General features: G+C 37.1%; 2 protein-coding genes across 3 annotated transcripts in view; one reads left to right on the forward strand and one right to left on the reverse strand.

Moving 5' to 3' along the window:
* The window catches only part of LOC142855849 (solute carrier organic anion transporter family member 1A5-like), a 76,156-nt gene extending 74,023 nt beyond the window's left edge, over positions 1–2,133 (forward strand). Inside the window, exon 16 of one of the 2 annotated variants that reach the window (XM_075982374.1) lies at positions 1,371–2,133. In XM_075982374.1, coding sequence (XP_075838489.1) covers positions 1,371–1,590 — 220 coding nt within the window. In that variant the 3' untranslated portion in view covers positions 1,591–2,133. The remainder of the gene's footprint in view (positions 1–1,370) is intronic. The other variant, XM_075982375.1, reaches the window with a different exon arrangement.
* The window catches only part of Slco1b3 (solute carrier organic anion transporter family member 1B3), a 1,042,880-nt gene that overhangs the window by 876,335 nt on the left and 143,879 nt on the right, over positions 1–22,666 (reverse strand). The window lies entirely within an intron of this gene.

Here is a 22,666-nt window from a genome sequence, read left to right on the forward strand (position 1 = left end):
ATGTTTTAATATTGTAGAAGTAGGTAAGATTAATTTTTCTATCCTTTCGTGGTCTTGGGTATCTTGTCTAAGCAACGATCTTGTTCCATGACTCTATTCACAGGTCAACAAAATTCATACAGGCTTTCACTAAAACTTCCTTCTCAGAAGATTCTAGATTGTATTAAGTCGACAACACTATCCATCACACCATATTTTCCTACAAATATGTTGAGAACATGAAAGAATGCTTTCATAGTTATTTAGAAATATACATATAAAAATACCCATTTTCCATACACATGAAGTCCAGAAATCTTAAGGCATATTTTACCAAATTTATAAAGATAGATGCTTAAGATAGTATAAAAGTTATTCTCAGAAATGGTGAAAAGGAAAATTACCTAATTTATTTTGGAAAACATCCATAGTCTTCAAGATTAATTAAACTGGGCAAATTCAGCAAATGAAAAGAATTTGTGACTAAACACATAGCTCAGGAGTTAAGAGCACATATTGTTCTTGCACAGCACATGAGTTCAATTCCCATAACCCACATTATGCAGCTCAAAACTTCCTGTTACTCCAACTTCAAGACATCCAGGAATCCTGGACAAACGCACACAGAGAGATCTAACACATACACATAGTTAAACAATGAAAAATAAATTGATCTTTATACATGCAAAATTATGCATGAAAATCAACAATTTGAAGCTATTAATATATAAAGTGACTAATTGGACTTATTTTAGTTATACAAAAATTTCCATTTATTGGCATAACACACATACAAATACTTAGTAGGAGAGCAATTTTGAAAAGTGACTTTTTCATGTTTTATTCATTATGATCAAACTCTAAGCAAACAAGACAGAAGATCTCTCTTAAACTAACAGGGATATTATTTTCTCAATATTTAAGTAAAACAGGCAATAATGGCAGGGGAAGCATAGTAACTTAGTGTGAGGTAGTTGCAGACACTGTTTGGCTAGGAGGCTGGTCATGTTATTTGCTCTGACAGGAAGTGTTGAGGGCTACAAGCCCAGTCCATGGTAAAAGGGACTTCATCCTCAGCTAAACATTTAAAAAAACATTCTCATAGCACATCAAGAGATGTCTTTCTATAAGGATCCTAAATCCGGTCAAGTTGACAAAGGAAACTAGGCATCACCAAACATAAGAAATAAATTCAAACTTTTATGTTGGATTATTTTTTTTTGACATTTAAACAAAAAGTATTAATAACTGAGTAAAGTAACTTATATTAAGTATGTGGACAAAATAATCACCTAATGTTTTATTTGAAAAATAAATGATCTGTAAGAGTATATAAAATTAGATTTCACTGATCGTGTTAAGATTTAATGCAGATTAGTTGTTTTCTTTAGGAGCATTTTCTTTGGGTTGCCAGCAGCACTAAGAGGATCAAGCTTCCTCCCAGCAATCTGCATTCTGATACTTTTGAGGAAGTTCCAACCCCCTGACGAAACTGACACTTCAGAGACTGAGTTTGCAGAGATGAAGCTCACAGAGAAGGAAAGCGAGTGCATGGATGTGCACAGGAGTCCTGAGTTTGAGAACAACAGAGAACTGAAAACGAGGCTGTAAAGAGAGTTGCATTGACCTACACAAGTGCATGGACAGGGTGCATTTAGTTCTTTTGAATTATGGGAAGTACTAAGGGAGCTATTTTCTTATCCTTGACCCAAAAAGTTTTTTTAAATTATGATAAAAATATTTACTGATATTTCAGAAGCATTAGAGTAGCACTTAAGATTTTTCTAGGGAAGACTATAGTGACCCCAGCATAATGATCTTTAGAGCTCCCTTCATTGTCAAACAGCATTTTCTCTTTTAACTCAATCAGAGCAAGTGCACCTTTCTTACATATCTGAAAAGAGCTTTAAGACTTTGCTATGATGAAACACTATTCAATTTCATGGAATTATGCTTTGGTGTTATATTTATTTAGAGTGAAACATTTTCATCTTGGTTGTGTTATATTGAAATCATTTGTTCAAATTTATTATTTCTATATGCAAGATATTGGCATACTTCTTTTTCTAGTTAAGAGTTCTTAATTCTCTTTTTTATTCTAGGTATAATTCTTCTAAAATTAGATTTCTTATTAAATGTCTTATGTTGTTTTCATTTCCTTGTTTTATTACATGTCACACATTTGATTACTTAGAGCACTGAAAATTTTAATTATGCTTTTAAAAATCATGAAGCAAAGATATTTGGAACATTTTCCCTAACATTTCAAAGCTGGTCATAAAACTCACTCTTAAAAGGAAGAATTTGAGGAAGCCTGTACTTTCACAGGCCTTCATAAAGAAGAGGTTGTGTGTCAGTGGTACAGTGATTGTCAAGTATGTGAGGCTCTGGGTTCAACATCAAAGTTGAGCAAATTACTGAAAATAAAATAAATAAAGGCTGGAGGCCGTATCAGATGTTCTCATAAGACTAGTATCTCTTATTCAGGTGGCCTCTTTGACCCAGAATTCGTTTTACAAATGTGTCCTTAGATACAATGATTTTCAAAATAGTCTTAGAGTAAAACATTTCAAGAGAGATCAGTTAGATGGCTCAGTGGAAAGAAAAGTTTGCCACCAAACCTAACAAGATGGGTTAGACCCCAGAAATCCACATGGTAAAAAGAGAGAACCATGTCTTGCATGTTGTCCTATGTAATCTACTCCTTGACTGTGGTGTACATGTTCCACCTATAAATAAATAAATTAATAAAAAAGATGAAAAAAATTATAAATATTTAAAGAGTGACTTATTTTTTGAAACTGGAATTTATAGTATTGGAAGTACAAATTAAAACAAAATAAAGTTGTGGTAGTTTGAGTGAGAAATGTTCATTCTAGGGTCAAAGAATTAGATATCTGCACTCCAGTTAATAACTGTTTGTGAATAATTATGGGACCATCCTTAATGAAGGAAGTGCATCATTGAGCTGGATGTTGATAGTTAAAAGCATTGCCTACTTTCAGTTCACTCTCTGCTTTGTGCTTTTGTTGAGCAAGTGAGTTAATCCCTAAAGATAATGAGGTTGAAATTAGGAAAGTTGAGGAGTGGAGGTCAATGTAGTGTGCTTGTTTATATATAGTGAGAGTATCAACATGCGAGAGCAGAATAAAGGAAGGCACAATCTTACAACTCTTTGAGGAAACCAGTTGGTCCATGGGAATGTTAAATTTACAGTTTCATTATTTGAACTGAGGCCAGCCCACTTCCATGAAAGAAAGGCTTATGTTGTTCATTCTCTCAGAGGCCTTAGGACAGGACATGATCTCTTGGCCCCACTGTTTGGAGCTGTGTCTATGCAGCACCTTGGGGAGGTAAATCATAGGAATGAATTTTTTGGCATCACTTCAACTGGGAATCAAACAGAGATGTATGTAAGGAGCAAAGGGCCTAGTTTCTCTTCTACATGTTTACCACCAAACTTCCTCCCTCTGTACCTCATGTCTTGATGCTTCCACCTCCTGATGTAGTATGTCCTTCTGTATAGTGTGAATATGTTTTATTACCATTGGTTAATAAAGAATCTGATTAGGCTACTAGCCAGAAATAATAGTGCTAGGGGAAATCCAAGTAAAGATAAAGGTAAAGGAAGGTGGAGTCTGGGATATACCAGCAGTCCCCATGGAAGTAAGATGTGAGGCAACACACCAGGACACTCATGATAAAATATGGAAAAATAAAATGGGTTGATTTAATTTGTAAGAGCTAGTTAATAATAAGCCTGAACTAAAAAACCAAACAGCTTGCAATTATTATTAAGCCTCAGAGTGGTTATTTTAAAAGTGACTGTGGGTAGAATGAGAAACTACAAATGGTGTACCAATATGAGGTGCTCAAATTTCCATATGGACTACAAGATGGAGCTGGCCAACAGCTGCCATGAGCTAAGCTATGCTGTGGGTGGTGGGTTTTGGCAATCTCACACAGGCCTTGTTAGAGTGAGGCTAATCAGTCAAGCACTGTGTGACATATTTTGCTTTTCTCATATGGACATAAAAGGTATGTGGGCTGACTGTAAACTACCCGATGGCAGCATTGGGAGGATTAAGTGAAAGAGTTGCTGAGAGACATGGATTGAAAAAGACTGATACAGTACATCACCCTGAATATCTCAAAAATGCCTTAGCTTTCCTATCCTCCTACAAAACACAGCTTGCTCTAATACTGAGGGTACTTAAGAAGTGAGTGAACACCCACACAGTGGGAAGCTACACTCTCTAGGTCCTCCCTAGTGGGACAAAACTCCAGGCCCCTCCCCCAACTCCCTTGGTTTTTCTAGCCAGCTAGCTGGTATTCCCATGCTCCTAGACTGCCCCAAAACACAAACACATCCAGCCTACTAGCCACACCCTGCCCCCACACCCACCTATCCTCCTGCAACCTCAGGGGAACTCTGAAAAACAGCTTGACCCAATACTGAGGAGACTTAAGAGGTGAGTGAACAGCCACATATTGGGATGCCTCACTCTCTAGATCCACGCCAGTGGGACAATACCGTGGGCCCTCCCCCAGCTTGCTCAGCTGTTCTAGCCAGCCAGCAAGGAGATTTCTGTGGCTAGGCTTCCCCAAAACCCAAACCTATCCACTGGAACCACCCCCCCTCCAAAGCTACTATCCACTTCTTACCTAAGAGCTGAGAGTTTGCTATAATACTGAGAGGACCAAGAGCTTGCTACAACTCTGAGGGGGATTAAGAGAGAGCAGCAAGAGAGCAAACCAGGAGAGAAGACCATGAAAGAAGATATAGAGACCTCAGAGGCTTTCTGAGATAGACATTGATAATACAGAGCAGACCAAGAAAAACTCCCAAACACTCAGACAGCCACTGCAAAGATTGGAATAGATGCAAAGACACTGAAGGACTCATTTAAAGGAAGAGATGGGTAGGTGCCAATGCAAGAATTCCTCCAGCAACCTTAAAAGCAACATGGTAATACCAGAACCCAGTGGTCACACAACAGAAAGACTTGACCATCCTAACTCAGAAGAAGAAATGACTTTAAATGTGTTATGAAATGATGGGTCTTTAAAGAGGAAATGAAAAACTCCCTTAAAGAAACGAAGACAAACAAAAACTTGGAAGAAATTAATAAATCCCTCAAAGAAATCCAAGGAAACCAAGAAAAAACAAACAGTTAAACACTTCAAGGCTAGAAGACTGAAATAGAGGAAATAAAAAAAACACAAACTGAGGAATTCTGGATATGGAAAATCTGGGTAAACAAACAGGAAATGCAGAGACAAGTATAAGCAACAGAATACAAAATATTGAAGAAAGAATCTCAGGGGGTGAAGATACTATAGAAAAAATAGACTTATTGGTTAAAGAAATCATTAAATCTAACAAATTCTTAACATAAAACATCCAGGAAATCTGGATCACCATTAAAATACCAAAGTTAAGAATAGGGATAGAAGAAGGAGAACTTCAGCTCAAAGGCACAGAAATTATATTCAACAAAGGCAGAGAAGAAAAATTTCCCAACATAAAAAATGATGTCTCTTTGAATGTATAAGAAGCTTACAGAACACCAAATAGACTGGAACAAAAAATCCCCATTCCATATAATAATCAAAACAAAAAACATACAGAAAAAGCCGGGCGATGGTGGCGCACGTCTTTAATCCCAGCACTCGGGAGGCAGAGGCAGGCGGATCTTTGTGAGTTCGAGACCAGCCTGGTCTACAAGAGTAGTTCCAGGACAGGCTCCAAAGCCACAGAGAAACCCTGTCTCGAAAAAAACCAAAAAAAAAAAACCATACAGAATAAAGATAGAATATTAAGAGCTGCAAAAAAAGGGCAAAAAACATAGAAAGGTAAACCTACCAGAATTACACCCAACTTCTCAGTGGAAACCGTGAAAGCTAGAAGGTCCTGGCTATATGTGCTGAAGTCACTAAGAGATCATGGATGCAAGCCCAGACTACTATATCCAGCAATGCTTTCATTCACCATTGATGGAGAAAATAATATATTCCGTGACAAAAACAGATTTTTTATAACAATAAGTACCCACAAACACAGCCTTACAGAAAGTACTATAAGGAAAACCCCAATCCAGGAAAGCTAACTGCACCCACAAAAACATAGGCAGCTGATAAACCTATCCTCCTACAAAAGAGGGAAGCACACAAACAGTACTACTGAAAAATATTCAGAATTGACAACCACTGGTCATTAATATTGCTTAATACCAATCGACTCAATTCACCTGTAAAAAGACACAGGCTAAGAGAATGGATATAAAAACAGGATCCAGCATTTTGATGTATACAAGAAACAAACCTCAACCTCAAAGACAGACACTACCTCAGTGTTGTCAGAGGTATTCTGTCCTGCCCGGTTTTGGCAGTCTTTATGTTCCAAAGAAATTACACAGAGATCTATATTAACTATAAACTGATTGGTCCATTAGCTCAAGCTTCTTATTAACTCTTATAACTTATATTAGCCCACTATTCTTATCTATGTTATCCACATGGCTCGGTACCTTTTGCAGTATGGCAGGTCACATCTTTTTTCTTCTGTGTCTGGGCAGGACTGGACAGGAATGGGCTTTCCTCTTCACAGAATTCTTCTGTTCACCTTGCTCCACCTCTACTTCCTGTCTGGTTATCACACGTATATTTCCCACCTGGCTACTAGTTAATCAGTGTTTATTTAAAACATAATTGACAGAATACAGAATAGTCCCACACTAACCAAGGCCATCCCAACTATATCTAGGCAGAGCAAAGTATCCCTATAAAAAAAAATGGGTTCCACAAAGCCATTACAAGCAGTATTGATAAAATGTGATGTAGCTAACAGTGATCCCACAGTCTGTCCCAGTCATACAACTGTCACCCACATTAAGAGGGCCTGGTTTGATCCTATGCTAGTTCTCTCTTTGTCAGGCTGGAGTTGGTGGGCTCCCATTAGCTCAGGTAAGCTGTTTCATTGTATGTTCCCACCATGGTCTTGAGCTCTCTGCCCATATTCACACTCATCCCAGTCTTTGACTGAACTTTGGGAACTCAGTCCAGTGTTCCACTCTGGATCTCTACATCTACTTCCATCAGTTGCTGGATAAAGGTTTAATGATGACATTTAAGACACTCATCAATCTGATGACAGCGTAAGGCTAGTTCAGGCATCCTCTCCATTATTAGGCCTTAGTATGGGTAATCCTTATGAATTCCTAGGAATTTCTTTAGTGCCAGATTTTTTTGCTAGCCCCAAAATGGCTCTTTCAATCAAGATACCTCTTTACTTGCTATCAATCTCTGCCATTTCCTCATCTCAACCATCTTGTTCTCTCAAGTTCTCATCCCTCTTTCCTTCTCCCTCCTCTGCTTTCCTTCTGTCCTCCCTCCTTCCCAATCCCCAACCTTCCAATTAGGACAGGCAATCTTGTCTAGTTATGTTTCCCAGCTGTGTGTGTGTGTGTGTGTGTGTGTGTGTGTGTGTGTGTGTGTGTGTGTATACCTTCTCTGGTGTCATGAACTATAGGTTTGTTATCCTTTGCTTTACAGTTAGTAGTCACTTATGAGTGAGTACATACCATGCTTGTCTTTCAAGTTTTGGGTTACTTCATTTAGGAAGTTTTTTTTCTAGTTTCATCCATTTGCATGGAAATTTCCAGATGCTAGTTCATACAGCATATTATCAAGCAGTCCAGGCAAGAACAATTTCTTGCTCAAATGACTGTCCTTTTTGCATTGAAGGCAAATTCCAGAACAAGTTTCTTCAATACCCATCAACCTCATTGAAGAAATTTATACTGCCCAAAATAGAAAGTGTCTCACTGTTGAGAAAAGTCAACGTTATTCAAACATTTTAAATACAATATACTCTAGGTCTTTGAAAAGTTTTGAAGAATACCTATCATCTTAAATATATCCCTGTATATCTTAGAAAACCTAACTAATATTACTACAGCTTGACTATTATTGATGACTATCTATTAATCAATAATTTTAATTATACATTACATTTTAAAATAAGTTTTATCAACATAATACCTTAAATAAGAGTAGAAATATACATATAACAAAATTAACCTTAAATTTATATCAATAAACCAAAGTCCATACCAAGGATTCATTTCTTTATCATATCCCCACCTTTATTTTTACAAAGAGATTTACTGTGATCATTAACCACTTATAATCAACCCCTTTTAAATAAAAAACAAATATTTATAAACAATATTTGGGAATTTGCGCATAGTTATCTAGACTGCTTCCTGCTGTAAGTGGATATAATGAATGAGACACTTCATGAGATATCTAATGTGCTTGATCCATCTCAACCATCAGTGGACCACCTGGGCCTTCACTTAAGGAGTCTTGTTTGATCAAATCATATAAACAGGTAAGGGCCAAAGCTTTCTATCCTCTGTGACACAAAACAAAAACCAGAAAAAGTAAAACCGATAATACACATAATGAAGACTCTCTGTGTATAATCCATATTTATGTGGTTTATTTTTTTATTTTTTACTATATTTCTTTTATTTTTGGTTTCTTTGAGACAATTTTTTATTCTTTCTCTGTGTATCTCTGGCTGTCCTAGACCTCAATCTGTAGACCAGGCTTCCCTTTAGCTCACAGAGATCCACCAGCTTTTGCCTCCCAAGTGCTGGGATTAAAGGCAAGTGCCAGCACAGCCAACTATTCTCTTTCTTTTTTTTAAAAGACTTTCTTTATCCTTTTTCTTTTGCCTCCCAAGGCTATGTATATTTTTTAAACACACTGTAAACCATTTAAAGTGTTTTTTTTTAAAAAATCTGAATCTGTCTTTACTGTATATCTCTCTTTTTCTAACTACATGAGTCTTTAATTTGCTAAGAGATAGAGCTAGAATTAAAGCTGTAGCTTTGGTGGCTAGAGCCACTTCATTCCTTGGTTTCCTGAGAGTCTAGCTTCATGATGGAGGTACTGACAGGAGTCATATTTAATTTATAACTCTGTGGAGCTTTTAGGTCCACAGAGGTCCACACCACAAAGGAGCCTGATGCTGCTGTTCTTAAACACCAATTAAGACCAGAGCCTCCTAAAAGAGCAGTGAAGTTTTTGCTACTAATGCTGAATCAGGAAGCCTCTGTTAAAGAAACTTTGCCTTGACTCTAGAAAACAGAGGCCGCCCAAGAAAAAGCTTCTATCAAGAACTTGAGCTTACCTCTATTGTCTTATTTTTTCTAGAATTTTTTCTCAAGCTCTCTCAGGTTCTAAGTGAATGTAGTTGCCTCACATTGGCACCATTTGTAGATGTAAGTTTTTATCCCGCCTGGTCCTGTAACCATTCAGTTCCAAAGAAACACAAAAAGGTTTACATTAATTATAAACTTGTTCACCTAATATCTCAGGATTATTGTTAGCTAGTTCTTACAACTTAAATTAACCCACAATTCTTGTCTAGTTTTAGTCATGTGGCTTGGTACCTTTTCTCGGTACAGCACTTTAATCTTGCTTCCTCTGTGTCTGGGTGGTTATGTCATAGTGAGCCTTTTTTGTTCCCAGAATTCTCCTAGTCTGGTTTCTCTGCTCTACTTCCTGCCTGGCTACTAGCCAATGAGTATTTTATTAAACCAATACATGTGACAAATCTTTAAAGGGTGCAACAGTATTATGTCACAGCATTTGTAGACATTTGTGGTTGAAGTCCAAGTGTGCTGGCACATGCCTTTAATCCCAGCACCTGGGAGGCAGAGGCAGCTGGATCTCTGTAGTAGGAAGGCTCCTTGTTTGTTCCTAGCTGCTCAGCCCTGAAATAACCACACAGAAACTGTATTCATTAAATCACTGCTTGGCCTATTATGTCTAGTTTCTTATTGACTAGCTCTTACATCTTAATGTAACCCATTTCTGCTAATCTGTGTATCTCCACTGTGTACTGGCAAGGTTCTAGCTGGCAGCTTGCATCTTTCCCCTCTGGCAGCTATGTAGAAATCTCCCAAATCTGTATTCTTTATCCCAGAATTCAGCTTAGTTTTCCATGTCTAGCTGTATTCTTTTCTGCACAGGCCCAAGGCAGTTTCTTTATTTACCATTAGTATTCATAGTATACAGAGGGGAAACCCACATCACACCATGTAGCTGACTTGTCCTCATAAGTCACAATTCTCTTTGCTTGGCATCCTTTCTAGATAGTTATCTTTTATTCTTTAACTATCCAAACATCCAGGGTCTCTTGACATTTTCAAGATGACTAGTCGGAGGAGGTCCTTCTACATTTGCATTGTTTTCATTGGTTATTAAAGAAACTGCCATGGCCTAGTTGATAGGGTGGAACTCAGGTAGGCAGGGAAGACAGAACAGGATTCTGAGAAGAAGGGCAGTGTGGCAGATGCCATGGTACTCCTGCCCAAGACGGATGCTGGTTAGATTCATGCCGGTAAACCACAGTCAAGTGGTGATACACACTAATGGAGATGGGTTAAACCGATATGTGAGAGTTAGCCAATAAGAGGCTAGAGATAATTGGCCAGGTAGTGTTTAAATGAATACAGTTTCTGTGTGGTTATTTCAGGTATAAGCTAGCCGGGCAGCTGGGAAAAACAAGGCATCCTGCTTTCTACTACAGATTGGCACCCAATGTGATTGACTAAATTGACTTAAAAACCTGAGAGGGCTTGGAAAGGAATTTTATACACAAATATAGAGTTCAACACAGCTTTTTGCTGTTTGCTGATGGTGTGCCACAGAGAGATTTTTCTTACTCAGGAGGAAAAATGCCACACCATTTTAAAACAAGGCTTCCTGGGCCCTGCTGCCAATTCAAACTCCAGCTATGGAGCATTTGTGAGCCTGGATGTTTGTGTGCCCACTTGGGGTCAGGAACAAAGTATCTGAGATCATGCCCGTGGCTCAGCTCTTTCTGCCTGGGCAGATGGCAGAATTAGAATTGGGCAGGCGGGAGAGGATGGCGGATTCCTGCCGCCATATACAGAGATGTTTTCAGGCGTGGCAGATTTGGCTGTAACTCATATTAAAATCATTTATATGTTGCATGCTCATTCTTCCGGTTGGAGTGCTGAGTGTGGCTCCTGCCTGGTGGCCCCAGAGCTAGCAAAAATGGTACATTCACCATTTTGAAATTGGAGAGAGGTGTAGCCTACATCCAGAGCAGCTGCAACCAACCTGCTTAGCATTTTAAAAGCTCTTCAAGACAGAAGAGAATTAAAGACAATGCAATAGAACAGATTCAGATATAAAAGACCTTTAAATGGGTCATAGTGTTAGATAAAGTATGTAGGCTTAGGAGAGAAAATAAAAAGAGTATATAGAGGCATAAAATAAAGTTAATGCCTTAAAAAATGGATAAAGTCTTTAAAGAGACAGAACACAGATAGTCATAGATTAAAAAAATAAAAAAAAGCCACATAAAAATGGAAAATTTACAGAGAGTCTGGATTCTATGTGTTATTGTGTTTTCTTTGAATTTTTTGACTGTGAAGGAGCTAAGTACAGAGAGACTTTTCATTGTATGGTCTGCTAAGCTAAACCAACATGTATATTATACAGGTATCTTGACTTCAGAATTTGTGTCTAAGGATATTATGCTTTGGAAAAGAGGTTCTTCTTTTGCTTTCACAGAGGATGAGACCCTGTGGATTGCTTCTTTACCAATATGTATGATAGACCATGCCCTCCTGAAAGGTTACTGTAAACACCCTCAGAAAATTACTTTACTCAACTGCAGACTGAGATTAACATATACCCATGATATACCATAAAAGACCTGATTAACAGTGCCCCCATAAAGCAGGAAGAAGTTTGGAGAGAAAAAACTACATCCATATTCCCAAATATTGTTTATAAGTGTTCCTTTACATTTAAAGAGGGATATGATATAGATATGAATAATTTGCATTGATATAGATTTTGCTTTATTGATAAAAATTTATGGTCAATTTTGTTATATATATATATATATATATATATATATATATATATATATATATGCTCTTAATTAAGGTATTGTGATTGTGTAGTTCATTTAAAAATGTAATGTATAATGAGGAAATATAGGTTGTTAATTGATAATCATCAATAATAGTGAAGCTTGTAGTCATGCTAGTTAGATTTTCTAGATATATAGAGATATATTTCAGTTAGATAGGCATTGTTCATATAGTTTGAAGACTACAGAATATAACATTTAAGATGTTTTAATAACTTTTGTTTTTCATGACAATGAGACATGTGTGCTCCTGGCAGCACCAGCTACTTCAAGAGGAAGATGGGCATCAAATAGGCTTGTTATGGACTTTAATAGCCATTTGGGCAAGAAACTGCTCTTTTCTGGACTGATGCATAAACTGGACATAAAGAACACACAGAGATATGACTGCTAAACTTGCCTAAAGAAGAGATGATCCTTCGGGGTTCTTTTTTTGGGGGGGGGGGGATTTTTCACGACAGGGTTTCTCTGTAGCTTCTTTGGTTCCTGTCCTGGAACTAGCTCTTGTAGACTGATCCGCCTGCCTCTGCCTCCCGAGTGCTGGGATTAAAGGCGTGTGCCACCACTGCCTGGCTCCTTCGGGGTTCTTGTTTCATGAAAGAGTCTGTGAGGCATTCTACAGAAGAAAATGACTGAATGATCTTTAAAATTTCCTGCTTCATGGAAATGTATGCTAGATACTATGGGCCTGTAGGCTGAAGATGGATGCCCGAATGGTACAGAGGAAATTTGGGTGACTGTCTAGGCAGCAATGTTTCTGTCATTTCTAGAGTTTTGGAAGTTGCTTACAATGTACTTCCTGTTTACTTAGGTAAAATTATATCCTTCTGGAGTCTTTGAGAGAGTTGAAGAATAGATAGATAGTTATAGTTTTCCTTTGTTATGATAAAAGCTAAAATAGATATAAATATTGTAACTATAATTCTTGCTTGATCATTGTTTTGTTATATGTAATTTTACTGTGTTAAAGTTAAAGCCTTTCTTTTTGTTTGAACAGAAAATTTGAAATGGTGTAGTAGGTCCTTCTATATTTGTGTTGCTTTCATTGGTTATTAAAGAAACTGCCTTGTCCTAATTGATAGGGTGGAACTCAGATAGACAGGGAAGACAGAACAGGATTCTGGGAAGAAGGGCAGTGTGGCAGATGCCATGATACTCCTGCCCAAGATGGATGCTGGTTGGATTCATGCTGGTAAGCCACAGTCAAGTGGTGATACCCACTAATGGAGATGGGTTAAACTGATATGTGAAAGTTAGCCAATAAGAGGCTAGAGATAATTGGCCAGGTAGTGTTTAAATGAATACAGTTTCTGTGTGGTTATTTCAGGTATAAGCTAGCTGAGTGACTGGGACAAACAAAGTACTCTGTTCCCTACTACATGTGTATTTTCTTTTAAAGACAAGAATAGCACCCTATTGGGCATTTAGAACTTGATGGTTTGTCAGAGGTGACTACAGGGTAGGGTTCTAAAAGCCTGGGTAAATCATCTTTGACTCTGATGTGTACTAGCAAGGCTAAGTCCAGTCCTTGTACCTTCTCTCACTGATCATCAGTTTCTACAATTTTCTCGATCATTTAAAATCTTTTCACCACTGTCTTTTATAAATCCCAAATTCCTTGACCTGTATATAATTCTAGTGATCTCATTGACTCACATAACTCCCAGTCCTCATTCTGCACATGTAATCCCAAAGGTATGAAATTTATCCATTAAGGCTATCTTGTTATTGTTGGATATTATTTCAATGGCATGAAGATTGCCTTCCTGGAATATGCTCTATTTACTAACCTGTCATAACATTTTAACAGATTTTGATTATCAAATTCAAAAATTCATTAAAAGTATAAATTATTTTAAATAATTTCTCAGCACCCTTTGACATGGATTTAATTTTGTTTGTCAAATTAATGTTTTCCTTTTTAATGGTATTAATTTTTTAGCTAACTTTTTATTTTTGATAATAGTAATTCTGTCAGTTAGCTGGTCATTGTTAGTCTGTAAAGACAGTATCATTTCTAAAAGTGCCTCATTCTTGGCTCTGTTATCAAATCATTTTCTTAAGGATACATTATGAAAATCAAAGCTAATCCCCAATATCTAATAAATGGATGTATCAGAAAAAACATGTAAGCTTGCAGAATATCAGTCATAGTATAATCAAACAGATTATTAAATCCCTAGATAATAATATTTTCTGCAATTATATAACTTTCAAATTTATTGATTTATTTATTAATCAAATAATGTTACTTCTGTTATAAGATTTCAGTAAATTATTGTAGATGTAATAGTATTTATTGGCCAGCATGTAGCAGCTGCATAGGAGAGAGACATGACCAGTGGTAGAAAGAAGCAACCAGTAGTCGTGTGAATAGTTCCACTTAGTCCTATGTTGGAGCCTGCTTAAATACTGACAAACATGCTTTGCTTCACAAATTAAGAGAAAGTGAAGCAATTCTGTACATGGAGTGAGTCTTTTTGTTCCCAGAATATCAAGGAACCCAGAGCACAAGAGCAGGGAACACAAACCAGAAGATGTACAAGTTACTTCACTGTAGGGAAATCAGCAGGGTGGGGGAAGCAGGGGCCAGCCTGGGATATTGACGAATCATTGCTTTGACAAAAAAACAACTGCTTAGTTGGTGAAAACAAGTCAGGAGGGCAGCTGTGGGAGACATTCTAGGCCACGGACCTTTTGGGACTTTTAGACAGGTCCCAGTAGGAGTGGAATTGGGATTCACATGGGCTCCAGATGACAATATGGGGTACTATATCCACATAAAACCTGAAAGAGCTCAGTAAGCTCTTCTAAGCATAAAAGAACAGAATTAATCATGGCTTCTTGATAGCAGCATTTTCTCAGGTGAGCTCTGTTTGCTAGAGGAAGCATGTCTCATTTAAGGGAGGCTTCCTGACTCAGCTTTAGCTACAAAAACATCACAGCTCTTTATGCCACAAAACACTTAAATGCTGTTTATGAATAGTCAACATCATCCTTCTTGGTGATGGCAGGAACCATGAAACTTCACAGAATTGTGACCAAAAACATGGCCCCTGCCAGTATCTCTGCCATGAAGCTGAACTCTCAGAACTCTAAGGAATGGGATGGATTCAGCCACCGGAGTCATGGCTTTAATCCTAGCCATATTGCTTAGCAAATTAAAGACTAATGTGGTCAGAATAAAAAGATATACTGTGAAGATTAATTCAGATAAAAAAATCTTTAAATGGTTTACAGTATGTTTAAAAATATACGTAGACTCTGAAAAGAAATGAAAAGGGATAAAGTCCTTAAAAAAGAAAGAATGAGAGTAGATAGGTTTGGTGGCATACACCTTTAATTTCAGCACTTGTGAGGCAAAGACAGGCATCTGTGAGTTCAAGGGCAGCCTGGTCTGCAGAGTGAGTTTCAGGACAGCCAAAGATAAACAGAGAATCTCTATCTCAAAAAAAAAAAAAAAAAAGAAAAAGAAAAAAAAATAGAGTTTAAAATAAAGTCATGTACAGATTGAAAATACACAAAGAATCTAGATACTGAATGTCATTGTGTTGTCCTAGATTGTTTAATGACTGAGAAAAAAAACAGCTGCTAATAGATATTTAATTATAAATGGTGCTGGATTAATTCAACATATATATTTTTAAAATGCCTTGACTTCAAAATTTAACCCAAAAGATGTGTTACTTTGGAGAAGAGTCTTTGCTTTTGTATCCAGAAGAAATAAGAGGTTGTGCATTCATTCTGCATTAAGAAAAAATAGATTTGATCAAGGACGACCACCTGAAAAATCTTCAAGAGGAGCAGATCTCACAGATGATCCAACATTTAAGAGAACCTCTGTTGTAGTTTTCTCTGAGTTCTGCATCCAGAAAAGCCTCAAGACTTCTGGTTGAGATGATCAAGCCTCAAAGAATTTCTATTGCTAGGAGAGGGCGGCTTGCTCATCCCAGCCACCCAGAACCAAAATAATCACACAGAAACTATATTAATTAAAGCACTGCTTGGCCCATTAGCTCTAATTTCTTATTAACTAACTCTTAAACCTTTGTTTAACCCATATCTATTAATCTGTGTCTCACCACGTGGCAGTGATCTTTTTTAACATCTACTAAGGCGGACACTGAAACAGGACCCTGTTTTCATCATGACTCGGCAACATCGCCATCTGCTGGATAATAGATAATATGGCATTTTTGTTTCTAACGCAAATTTTATTGCTTTGTTTACTAGTACAATGGATTATATCATGCAAGGTTTATATGATTATGGGGATACCTTAATTTGCTTGTTACTAGGTTTCAGTTTTCTTTTCCATATTCTATCATTAAGGAAGAATATGGCACTCCTAAGAATGATAGAATCTTTACAAACTAATAATGAACAACTAATTGAAAGGAATAAAATTATTGAAAATCAGAGATTATCTGAACAAGTGGATACTATGATAGACAAAATTGAATCCATATCCAAGGGTACTAGAAAGTTACCTGAAAGGGTTCAGGTTGTTGAATTTGACGTTCAGACGTTATCACAAAGTTTTGATAAGGTAACAGACAGAATGTACCTCCAAGATGGGAATCTACATGATATACAAGAAAAGTTTAAGGAGGACATGTTATCTTTGAAGGAAAAAAATAAAGCTTTGGAATCACAGGTGCAGAATGGAGACCAAAAAATTGATACCTTAGTGAAATCACTAGAAACATATACAGGTCAGGAGATTCAGGATTTAAGAGAGACAATAATAACAAGATTTGAAAAGACTGAAGAAATTATTGGAACTGGTGAACAGAGTAAGGAGGCACAAGGACAGGATACAAGGCCATCACCAGCTATTACAACTGGATTACCCAAAGTTTTAGCGACATACCCTATACTTAATTCTGACAAATCGTCAAATTCTAAAGGCTCAAAGGGAATCAAAGAAGCTAGATGGATGCCAATAGCAATGAATGATCTGAAAGAAAGTAAGCAAGCTGTTGTTAATTTTGGCTTGCACTCTGCATATGCTAAGGAAATGAAAAGGACTTGGGCTTCTAATGCTAGAGCTACCCCCCCATGATTTCCATCAGTTAGTGTCTGCAGTTTTAGATAATGAACCTTCTTTGATGTTTGGAATCTACTTCAGAGAAGAATCCAAACATATGGAACAGCAAGGAAGAGCAAAAGGTATGGAGGTTTCCCAAGATCAAATTCTTGGTGCAGGAGAATATGCTGATCCACAGGTCCAAGCTCTTTATGACGATGAAGTACTGTGTCTATGTAACCAAGCAGCTTTAAATGCTTGGAATAGGATATACGATCCAGCAAAAAGGGTTGAATCATATACGAGGAAAAGGCAGGGTCAGAGAGGACCCTTTATTGATTTTTTTGCAAAGATTAATTAAGGCTCTGGACATAGGGATAACAGACCCAGAAGCTAGACGAATACTTCTTGAATCTCTAGCTTTTGAGAATGTAAACATAGAATGCAAAAATATAATTGGGCCTTTAAAGTCTCTATCAGCATCTATGGATGAATGGATTCAGCATATGATGAATGTTGAGACGTTTAGCTATAATGATAAATCTTGGGTAGGAGAAGCGATTTCCAAAGCAATGAGGAGACATCAAATTGCCAGGTGTTTTAATTATAGTAAATTAGGACATCTGAACAGGGATTGCAGGCAAAGAATTTCTAGGAATAATATCTCCTCTGGGAATGACAAAAATAGGAGACCTTGGCCTTCAGGTATATGTAGGAGATGCGGTAAAGGCCGGCATTGGTCCAACGAATGCAGGTCAACAACAGACAGACAAGGCAACCCAATACCATAGGGAAACTCTTTGAGGAGCCTCTCGCAGGCCCCCAAGCCAACAGTGGCCCAGTCATTCCCAGTCACAGTGGAACGTGCCTCACCAAGAAAATTAAAAGCTCCAATTTCTGCTGTAAAAAGGAATACTGGTCTGAATGATGAATTATGTGTGGAGTATGAGTCAAAAAACCCAGTAGGACAGAGTAAACATATATTTTGGCAGACTTCTATTAACAATCAAAGACCAAAGCTAAGAGTTTGTATAAATGGCACTTTTGTTGAAGGCTTATTAGACACAGGTGTGGATGTAAGTATCATTACTCCAGAATCTTGGCATCTGAATTGGCTTCTTCAAGAGGTAGATGTTCAGTTCCTGGGAATTGGAACCCTATCTAATGTAAAACAAATCACAAGATGGGTTGAATGCATGGGGCCCGAAGGGCAGATAGGAAGACAAAGGCCATATATAGCCAAGATTGCAATAAATTTATGGGGCCGTGACCTGCTACAGCAATGTAATACCCAGATTAACATTCCTGTAGTTCCAGAAACTCATAATTCTGGGAAGGATATGATGAAGTATTATGGAAAAAGGTCACCAGCCATTCAGGCTGTACAAGAACATACAGCAAATACCAAACCTTTAGAGGTACCAACAGCCCTACCTTTAAAATGGCTAACTGAGAAGCCAATGTGGATCAAACAGTGGCCTCTAGCTGAAGATAAATTACAGGCATTGGAACAGCTGGTGCAAGAGCAACTAGATGCTCACCATATTGAAGAATCAACCAGCCCTTGGAATTCTCCTGTGTTTGTTGTAAAAAAGAAATCTGGTAAATGGAGAATGGTGACAGATCTAAGAGCTGTCACCAAGGTAATTCAACCTATGGGCCCACTACAATCTGGAATTTCTTTGCATTCTCTATTACCAAAAGGATGGCCTCTTATAGTTATTGATTTGAAAGATTGTTTTTTTACTATACCTTTACAAGAAAAGGATAGAGAAAAATTAGCCTTCACAGTGCCTACTTATAATAATTCTCAGCCTAATAGGCGATATCAATGGACCATCTTCCCACAGGGGATGCTCAATAGTTCTACATTGTTACAATTTTTTATAAGTATGCCATTGGAAATAATTCACAAGCAATTTCTCAAGTTCATAATTTATCATTAAATTGATAACATTTTGTTATCTGATTCAAATAAAGATACTTTAGAAAGGATGTTTGAAGAAGTAAAGAAAGTCTTGCCTAAATGGGGATTACAAATTGTTCCTGAAAAGATTCAAAGTGGAAATTCTATTAATTACCTAGGTTACAGAATAGGGTTAGAGAATTAAAATGCAAAATGCACAAATAAGGAGAGACTGGTTAAAGACTCTTAATGACTTCCAAAGATTGTTAGGAGACATTTCCAGTCTACGACCAGCTGTTGGGACACCACCTGATCTAATAGTTCATTTAAACAAAACCTTAGATGGTGACAAAGATTTGAATAGTCCAAGAAAACTGACAGCTGAAGCAGAAAAGGAACTGACAATGATTGAGGAAAAATTACAGGAGGAACATGTCGATAGGGTGAACCCAAATCTTAGTTGCATCCTAGTCATATTGCCTTCCAGAATTTCTCCAACAGGGATTCCAATGCAGAGAGAAGATATTATTTTAGAGTGGATATTTATACCTAATAAACCAAGTAAAAAATTAAAAACTTATATGGAAAAAAGTCTCTGAATTAATTATAAAATGTAAGCTGAAACTTCGTCAACTAGAAGGTATAGATCCAGCAGAAATTATAGTGCCTTTTACTACTGAGGAAATAAGAAAGTTATGGGAAGACAATGACCCATGGCAAAGAGCTTGTGCTAATTTTGGGGGAGAAATTAATAGCAACTATCCCAAAAGTGATAGACTTAACCTCATAAAGAGAACTTCTTGGATTCTTCCTAGAATTGTACGTGACGCTCCAATAACTGGAGCCCGTACGTTCTATACTGATGCAAATAAATCAGGGAAGGCAGGTTACAAGTCAGATGAATTGAGTAAGGTGGAACAAAGCCCTTATAGTTCTGTCCAGAATCCAGAATTATATGTCATTCTTATGGTGCTAAGGGATTTTAAAGAACCTCTTAATATAGTTACAGATTCACAATATGCAGAAAGAGTTATCTTGCATATTGAAACCGCTGACTTTATACCAGATGACACAGAGTTGACTTCATTGTTTATCCAGGTACAAGACATAATCAGGAATAGGCTTTGTCCGATGTACATAACACACATCTGGTCCCATATGGGTCTTCCTGGTCCTCTAGCACAAGGCAAAGCTGAGATTGATCAATTATTGATTGGAAGCCTGTTGCAGGCCTTGGAATTTCATAAAAAGCATCATGTCAATAGTAAAGGCCTAAAGAAAGAATTTTCCATTACATGGCAACAAGCTAAGGACATTATAAAGAGATGTCCTACTTGTTCTTTCTATAATCAAACACCATTGCCTGCAGGGAGTAACCCAAACGGTACTAAAAGAAATGAAATCTGGAAGATGGATGTGTTCCACTTTATGGAATTTGGTAAATTAAAATATGTACACCACACCATAGACACATATTCAGGTTTTCAATGGGCTACTGCCCTGAGCTCAGAAAAGGCTGATTCAGTAATCACACATTTATTGGAGGTTATGGCCATCATGGGTATACCTGCACAAATAAAGACAGATAGTGGTCCAGCATATGTATCTAAGAAAATGAAACGCTTTTTTGCTTATTATAATATAAATTTTATTACAGGTTTACCAAATAATCCTACATGTCAGGCATTTATAGAAAGATCAAATCATACTATATAAAGGATATGCTGAACAAACAGAAAGGGACCAAAAATACCCCCAGAAATAAATTACATAATGCTTTATTAACCTTGAATTTTTTTAACGCTAATGAGAAAGGAACAAGAGCAGCAGAAAGACATTGGAAAATGGAAAAGTCTGCTAAACTAAATCAACTGATTTATTTCCAAGATGTGCTGACCTCTCAATGGAAGCCAGGAGATGTGCTATGTTGGAGAAGGGGCTTTGCTCTTTTTTCCACAGGAGAAGAAAAATTGTGGATACCATCAAAATTAATTTAGTTCCAATTTGAAGGGGAGAAACCTCTTGGAAAGGAGAAATAACAGCTCATCCACAATGATGATATTCATACAGGTGATAAGAAAAACATATAGAATGGGGGCAGGGTTCTCTGTTATCTCTGCAGGAAAACACTCATCTTCAAAAAATTCAAGGAACCCTGGATGTTTGAATACTGACAGATGGAAACTATTTACAACCCAATAAGTATTGGCAAGAAAATCAAATAGGTTCCGTAAGTAAAATTATTGTACTCTTATCTTTAAATATGTATTAATGTGCATTGATTTATAATATATAGAGCTGGTTTTGAAGTTGGACTCTGGCTCAGTCCCTCTCCAATTCCAAGCCTGTTGGTAAGAGAAGAACCCAGAGTTTCTGGAGTTTCTGTCTCATGTCAAGAGCCATGGTATGGGACAGAAAGAATAATGAGTTTAGAAAACATCTTTGCTTTTCTTCATATCTATCATACCTTCCTTTGAATATATGTATGTCTACATATGTCTATATGATTAATGTTTAAGTTTTTCACAATGAACAATTGGTTTTTCCTGCATTGACATTTGAAGTTTCCAGGAAGAATATTGGGCCCCATGACAACAACTCCACCATAAAAAAAAAAAAAGAAAACTCCACCTGGTTGATATGACATCATGATACTGATAGTGCTACTACAAGACCTGTTTTGGATACCAGCTGCACAAAGATGGTTTCAACTTGGTTAGCTGAAATGGTGCACATCATGTACAACATTCTGGCCAGACCTCCACAAAATACTCCGAGACTATTTGGAATTTTAAAAGACATTGATCTTGAAATTTAACCATCATTTTACTTTCACAGGGTCCCCCAGAAAGAACGTTGCCCCCATGACAGCTGGAAGTAATTCTAGAGGACAACATCCCCTCTCCCAGTAAAGTTTGCCCTTGGGTTTAGGAACATCTTTAGGGGTTGATTATAATTAGTGTACGGTTGAGGGTTGGGGGTTGGGGGAGGAATTTTATAAGCTCAGGGATCATTTGAAAAAAAAAGAGGGATAATTGGATGATGGGATAATAGATTGGTACTTGTTGGTAGTTGTGAGTTATTGTTTTGAGACAAATATGTTGGTATCAATTCTTATATATTGATACAAAGTTAAATTATATTGACTATTGTATGCATGTATGCTTCTACCTCTGTTTAAAACATTTTTATGTATTGATATATACATTATATTGATATTGTATATTTACAATATTGCAGTGTACATTTCTACCTCTGATTAAGATACTTATATATTATTTGTGTATTGATATATATTTACCATATTGCAATGTATTTTTGTACATTGTTTGTATTTGGAGGTCATTGTTCTCATTTGTTTCACAGTTGTTTATTGTCTTAGTCTTTAAGTTAGATAGGTATTGAGAATTATATAGATCAATAGTATTCCAAGTTTGTCATTTATAATTAGACTAATCAGGTTCTTTAGATACATAGAGATTATACTCAGTATAGATAGATAATCTTTAACCTCTTCAAAGAGCTGTAGAAAATGGCCTTTAATCTAACTCAGAGTTTTGTGGTAGTGAGACACAATTGCTCCTGGCAACACCGATCTATTCCCGAGAGAATGTTGAGCACCAAAGACACTCTACCTGGAGCCTTTCTTCTTGGCTGTACTGGCCTTTGGGCAAAGAAATGTCCATACCTCAACCACTGACAGAGATACAGAGTGTGCATCAATGGATAAAAACAGGACTGTCATATCCTGCCAAGACAGGGTAAG

Source organism: Microtus pennsylvanicus, chromosome 8 (genome assembly GCF_037038515.1).
Source record: "Microtus pennsylvanicus isolate mMicPen1 chromosome 8, mMicPen1.hap1, whole genome shotgun sequence".
NCBI classification, from domain to species: domain Eukaryota; kingdom Metazoa; phylum Chordata; class Mammalia; order Rodentia; family Cricetidae; genus Microtus; species Microtus pennsylvanicus.